The 7,141-nt window shown below is 44.8% G+C and overlaps 1 protein-coding gene across 1 annotated transcript; it reads right to left on the reverse strand.

The window, feature by feature from the left end:
* Positions 1 to 3,580: 3,580 nt before the first annotated feature.
* Positions 3,581 to 7,057, reverse strand: LOC127751597 (uncharacterized). The gene is made up of 2 exons (XM_052275374.1): positions 6,763 to 7,057; positions 3,581 to 6,339 (listed from the first exon to the last, which is right to left on the reverse strand). Exons 1-2 carry the CDS (start codon positions 7,055 to 7,057, stop codon positions 3,581 to 3,583), a joined length of 3,054 nt encoding a protein of 1,017 aa, XP_052131334.1.
* Between the last annotated feature and the right edge of the window lie 84 nt (positions 7,058 to 7,141).

Raw genomic sequence — 7,141 nt, forward strand, 5'->3', positions numbered from 1 at the left:
AATAAGGTTGACGTTCCGAAATCAAATGGTACATAGCGCCCCGCATGGTCTCTTATATAGATCTCAACTGTGTCGAATGAGCGCGTGCGGAGATCGAAATAGAGAGGGTGGTCGAAGTGTACGACAGACATGCTACCGTATTGTGCTTTGATATCTACGGGAACCGTACGGAGCAGTGGTGCTCGTGTGTGGCCAATAATTTGATCTGATAAAATGTCCATGTAGACAAACATCTGAGCGGGGACACCGAGACTTATGTCAATCGGTTTAACTCCCGAAAAATTTTCAGCGGCAGCATACGGACCAGGGTGTTCTAGCCCTAGTTGAAGTGATAGGCGAGGTGAAAAATGAACTTTGGTTTGTTCGCCCATATGGAATGGGAAAAATGTAATTCTCTGATCGGAGAGAAGCTTAAAGTATGTTTTGCTTCCGACTTCATTGTTCTCAAAGGTTCGTAGTGCATCGCTCAAGCATATGAGAAAATCAGTGACAGAGCTATAAGAGCCAGGCTTGACCGCTACCGTATCGACGATACTGTCAGTCACGACAGTAATTTCATTCTCTCCCTCTACGACCTGGGCTATTGTGTTTGGGTAGTGAAGTTCTATAAGGGCTGCCTGCCATTCTCCATGCAGTTCCATGCGCTGAGAGAGCTCAGTTTTAAAATGTGAAGTTTTATTGTCTGGATAGACAGCAGGACTTGCGTTACTAGGTAGAAAGGCGTAGAAATCCATCATACTAGATCTGAATCAAAAATCCAAGAGCGACTTTTTTCAGGATAACCTCTCCAGTGGACGAGGTGTTGACGATTACCCTTTTTACCTTTTGAGCGCACTATATATGCTATTTTGAATGCCTCGGACTTCGTGACCTTCTGAAGTTCTGCCTCATAAAACGTGCCCTGAATCGGATCCTTATCGAGATCTTCCAGCCTGTACACTGGCAGCGAATGAGGAATGACCTGAACGATTTTAAATATCTCCTCACTCCAGTTCCACGTATACCCTTTCTCGAACGTTTGTTTTTCTCGACTGATTCGGACATGATCACCCACTTTAAATTTTGTTTTCTTATTAGTGAGCTGAAGTCCATGGTACAGATTATTATATACTTCCAACACACGATCGGACGTCACGTCAATCGGTCTCATTTTAATTGCTCGATGGTAAGTGTGGTTGTAGGCTTTAACTACATCTGCGAGAAGGCCATCGACATAATTGTAATTACCAGTGTGAGTGAATCGCTTAAACAGTTTGGACTTGATGGTGCGCTGCCAGCGCTCCACCACTGAACACTTGATGTCGGGATTATGTGTGTGAATGTATGTAATGTAATTGTCTTTAAGAAATTTTTGAAACGACTTATTAATGTACTCTTTCCCCTTGTCAGAAAAAAGACGAGTCGGTCTGCGTGTTGTACTTTTGAAAATAGTTTCAAATCCATTAATGATGGACTGTGCAGACTTATCTTTCAGAGGCACGGCCCAGCCAAATTTTGAAAATGTGTCAATGACGCACAAAATAAACGTGAAACCCTTGTTATCGTCTTTCAAGGACTGGAAATCTGACAAGTCTGTCTGCCAACTGTCATCAATATTATCCGCATAAGTGACATTACGAGAGAAACGACGCCTTGCCGGTTTGTGCAGTGTGTATGCATCTTCCCCTTCCAAAAACTGAACTGTTTTTTCTTTTTTCTCGCCTGTAGCATTCCATAGTTTCCATGCTGTACCATATGAGGCAGGGTGGGCAGGATCGTGGTATACTTTACCAAGATTTCCAGGCATTTCTTTTCACTTGTTTTTGTGTTTTGTTTTGTTTAACAAGAAGACCCTTAGGTGTTTTTACCTTATTAAATGTTGTGACAGAACTGGTTAGTACAGGTCTAATACCAGAACCGCTCTGAGTACGAGCCGAAATAATATCGGCCCTTCTATTGGAGTTCTGTATGAGTTCGAGAGGAATATTTATAGCAGCTAGTGCTTTAATGAAAGGCGAAACCCCTACTGGTTCAAAGTTTTTTCGAGCTCTTGTGAGGTCTGATATAAGATCAATGATGTTAGAGTTAGGAACCGTTTGCTTGTTTATGGATACGGTACCCGTGGAGTCCCACGTGACTTTGGAGTCAGCTTGGCTTAGATAATCAAAAATTCTAAGGGCAGAGGCTTTATATGATTTTGGGAGGGCTGTCTCAAGTTGTTGACGAATCAACTCTTCACTTTCGTGAGACTCTGTAAAATTCTCGACTGAAATTTGAAGAGGTTTGTGTCGTTCCTTTGTGAAAAAGAGATAGCGCTGTAGAGCATCATTGTAGTGCTTCCATTTTTCGTCGTCACTAGCGTATTTTTGTTTCATAATAAGATCCATTTCTGCGTCAAGTGAACTCGTTTGAATTTGAGCAGTGGATGGCATAGGGTCGTTCATCCTGGCCACACTCTCGTGCGGCACAAGAATCATTTTCTTGACATGATTCATTTAAAGAGACTAGGAAGGACAGATGCCACCGTGGAAAGCAAAAGAGGAAGAAATGTGCCCCCCTTTTGAATCTTTTCTTTCTTTGCCTTTAGACCTTTACCCCTTTGTGCGAGTTCTCTGATAGTTGCACGATACCTGTGAAGTTTAGACTTCTGACTGGCAGTAAGTGGAATGTTACCACTCAGCAAGTTATCACAGATCTCACAAATAGCGTAGATGATCGCTTTGTCAGAACTATTTATAATAGCCTTGCGTAGATTAGGTTTAGCTGAACGGAGGACCTGAAGCACAGCTTTACTGTGTGTCCTATCGGCAGGAGCCATTGTCAACGACTGATTCAGACCAACGTATCCATCTCCCTTTTATACTTTCCCTTGGGAATGTAAACGACTGTGGACTCGCCGGGAAAAATCAGAGTGCGCATGCGCAAATGGTCTTTTTGATTGGGCTTGAAATCAAATAACAGGTATGTAAAGCCAGCACGAGTGGCGTCGTGATAAGCCTGTAGTAGGGCTCGGAAATGAGTAGGGTCAACCTGCATACAGAATGTGCGCACCTGTGCCACGTCTCGACTTGTTTTGAAAATCACGATATAGTGTGTATTGAGACTGATTTGCCTTAGACCATCAGGAAAAAGACACTGACTTAAGAAATAAATAAGAAATAAAAAGGTTTCTGTGATGGCTACCCTTAATGAAGAACTTAAAGATTTCCTTGTGGTGAGACTTAATCTCGTCCATAAAATCGTCAATCACAATAAGCTTGGGCCCTTGTCCAGTTGGGTGGTCGTCCAGGACAGGAAGTTCTTGTCTGAAATCGACCTTGTCTTTTAGCTCGTCATACAGAGGCTGCCACTCAGAGTAATAGAAAATAATTTGTTCAAATTTAACATTGAACATTTCGTCTCTATTTTCAATGAGGCGTTTTATGAAAAATGTTTTGCCACTTCCCGTTCCACCCACCACGAGGGCAGTGCAAGGATGTTGAAATCTGAGGTCCATCGTGAAGACTGATGGTCACCTTAAGGTGTGGGTTACTTTTATAGGGCCAGCCTGCTCCTCCCTTGCGCAAAGAAGCAGCTTGCTTCTTCTTCATTTCATGTCGACTTAATCAGTTGCCATGAAGCCCATGACTTCTAGGAGTCCTTGATCCTCCTCATCGGCTTCAGACCAGGCATTAAAACCGTGGGGGACTGTGTTAGCCAGGTCAACACGCCGCCTCTTCGTGTTTTTGGCCTGCCAATTCTTGGTCGTAGGGCGCGTGACCACCTTCCAAGTAGGCAATCGGGTTATTTGGAGAGGAATTGGGACAGTTGTTTTGTCTCTTTCCCCCATTACCATTGACTTAAGCCTCTCAAAAGTAACCAGTGAGTCACAGGACTTGTTAATAGAAATTCCCCGGACTTTAATGCAAACTTTTATGTTGTTTGTATCCCCACCTACAGCGACCTTGTACGCATAATTTTTGGGACCGCCAGCAACAAACTCGGTGATGTACGAATTTGGACCGTAATCTTCCTCTATTTGGTCTGTTAGATCACCCAAGTGGGTTCCAAGGCGAAGTTCTGGCTGGTCAGGCCGACTGATGTACGCCACACTGTCAGTATCGTGGTAAAGTGCGCGGTCCTTTACCTCGTCCAAGTACTTGTATAATTGAAGACGACCATGACACGTCGTAAAGGCAGCGTGTATGAGGGAGGATGTAGGTAGGGATTCCTCTGAATCCTCTACTGGCTGCCATGTGACCTGCAGTAAGGTCTCGCTAAGAGGGAGAAGGGCAGTCACGGTTTTACGAGGGTCTGATATCAGTTCAAGCAATGCGTCATGTTCCTTGATCAGCTCTGTCTTGGGTCGAAGCGTTTTTTCTCCGAACTTCCCCCAAAAACTGTTACACATTAGTTTTGCTAAAGTGCGCAGGGCGGGGTTCTTAATCATCTTTGCGGGGTCTATGATGACCCCATCGTGTTTCAAGGTATCTTCCACAAACTTGGCTTTGAGCTCATCAGTGTCACAGTCGACAGGCCATCCACTGGCCTGTATCTTCAGGGCCATGAAGCACCTGACATACGCAGAAAGCAGCCCATCCTGTCGTGTCTCAGGATCGTACTGGGATGTGGCTGGGTACTGGTATACTTCGTGGGTGGCAAGGAGCCGGTAGTTCTTCTCCCTGAGAGCGTAGAGAAGCTCTGGTGCACACCAAGAACCCATCATCTGTCTCTCTGGGGGTGCGTGTTGACAAATTTCTGTGCACTCGTTCTCAGCGCATGTGCGACAGAGTGGAAAAAGGAGTTTTCCATTACATTTGTATGGGAGAACCGGCAGGTAAAGGTCTTTTGGGGGTAACACAGTGCATTTTATCATGCCATTCCAGAAATCTGGGGGTGGCATCTCAGGAGATCCCTCTAAATGGATTTCAGGGTGGCCTACTGGATACTCTGCCCGAAGATTAGCATTAGGGTATTCTGAAATCACATCCACCAATTTGATTTTCTCCCCTGGTTTGACTTGATAGTGCCATTTAAGAGCACTAGTGCGTCCACCCGCCAGGCCGTCTCGTAGATGCAGAGGGGGAGTGCGTGTGGTTGGATGGTTCTCAAAGAAGACCTTGACTTCGGGGTCATTGACAAGGTCCAATTTAAACTGACATTCCCACTTCTCTATCACAACATAGCCCTGTTTGCGGAACATAGCTGTGATCTTTAGAGTTTTTTGGTATTTGTTTTCCACGTCGTCTTCGTTAGCAGGGAAGTGTTCGGGGCACTGGTGCCAATAGCACCCGTGAAATTGATAAATGCGGCGCTCAGTACTGCCATCAGGTTGAGGGATCTCAATGTAACCATCCACTGCCCTCCCCATAACACGGACCTCACGGTCAGTGTAAATAGTCTTTATGACCTTGCCAAGTTTGTAGGCCTCAAAATCAAGCCACTTTAAAGCAATGTGACTTTGCCTACCCCGACCATGATAGCCTCCCGGAGGCACAAGACCTATCATGTTGGCAGTCAAGAAATTCCGACGAAAGGCCGCCATGCAAGCACTGCTAAGGGTAATACAATGAAGCATTGGGTCAAACCCAGCAACCTCTTGAAAAAGCTTTCGAAAAGCTTGGCACGAATGACGCAGAATCGTCACATCAGATATACAATATTCAATTAACTCCCTTCGGAAGTTGAAGATGTACTTTCCAGCGACCTGGGCATCGTACCATGCATCAAAGTCATTGGCGCCCTTTGACTTCATGCCTGACACACAGTAAAGGTCTCTGTCAAGGAGGGGCCCTTCATAATTGTAATACTCTGGTTTATTAGCTAAGAAGGGCCAGTACCCTTTCTTGAGCTCAGAAAACCCAAATGACTTAGGCATACAGCTGAGGGGCATTGGAAGAAACATAAGAGAATCAATAAATTTCCAATTGCCGATCTTCATGCACAGGATTTTAGCACCGTTCAGAATAAGATCTGGTTTCAAATCCCGCTTCACTAACTCCTGGAGAACAAAAATGGCATCGAAAGCCTTTGCATTGTGTGCCACTATCAAAACGCTTGTCTTAGGTCCAAAAGATTGGAGATAGTCCAGAAACAAGCCCATAACATTAGCGTCAGGGTCATCCAAGTTGTGGAATACCTGTTGCCTGGTTTTACACACCGTGCAGAAATGATCGTTTCCTGGCACATTGGTGCAATCATCACACACTGCTTGTGAAACGAGCAGGTTCGGTTTGTGCTCAAATGTGTTTGCTTTCCCCTCAACAGGATCACATTGAGTAGTTTCAATGTCATAGAACACCGTTACATAGTTCCACTTTTTCTTTTTCTCTGGCTCAGTCCATCCACTCATGTAGCAAAGGTGATTCTCCTTGACATTCTCTTTACAGTTTTTACAATAAACAAAATTACATACATGTTTTGCTGACTTCAAAACGTTATAGCTCTTGGAGCAATTGGTGCAGAACCGAAAGACTTGACATTTTGTGTGATTAGAGTTCCTCATTTTCACAGTTTTGTGAAACCTCAAACACTCATCACCTGAGAACTGATGCCGACAGTCGGGGCATCGTACAAGGGGAATGGTGGGGTCATCGTGGACCGTCTCGCCAAAACAACGCCAGCACGAACCCTCACAACGGTGATCTGTGTGGTTGTTGTAAAAAGCCACGCATTTTTGGCATTCAAAATGAACTTCGAATGCCTGGCAGGGATAGAGTATAGCCGAAAAGTGTTCCTTGTGCAAGAGGAGGTACAAGTTCTGACGCGTTGCATTATAAGGGCCCTTGAATATGCACTCTTTACCATGCTTGTCAGTGAAAACACAGAGTCGATAATCAGGCAGTATATCCTGCATCCTTCTTATTTCATCTAGACCACAGGCTTGATCGTAACCAATGTGCGCTTTTTCACACAAGGCCTCAGCCCCCTTTTGCTGTTCCCCTGACTCAGGCTTCTTCAGCCGTGAGAACGAGGACCTGTGAAGACCCTTTCTAGACTTGGCCACAAATATACTCCGTGCCAAGCACATGGAGTCCCTGGTATTGTCAGGTGAAAATATGGTTTTGTGGTCCACCATTCTCTGTAGCCATTGGTCCATAGTCTCATTCACTACCCGATTTGTACGACGACCACCATTTTCTGGAGTAGGAACGTGGATGTAACTAATTTTCATGACCCCATT

The sequence above is a fragment of the Frankliniella occidentalis genome, unplaced genomic scaffold (assembly GCF_000697945.3).
Source record: "Frankliniella occidentalis isolate FOCC.00 unplaced genomic scaffold, Focc_3.1 Scaffold596, whole genome shotgun sequence".
Classification (NCBI taxonomy): Eukaryota; Metazoa; Arthropoda; class Insecta; order Thysanoptera; family Thripidae; genus Frankliniella; species Frankliniella occidentalis.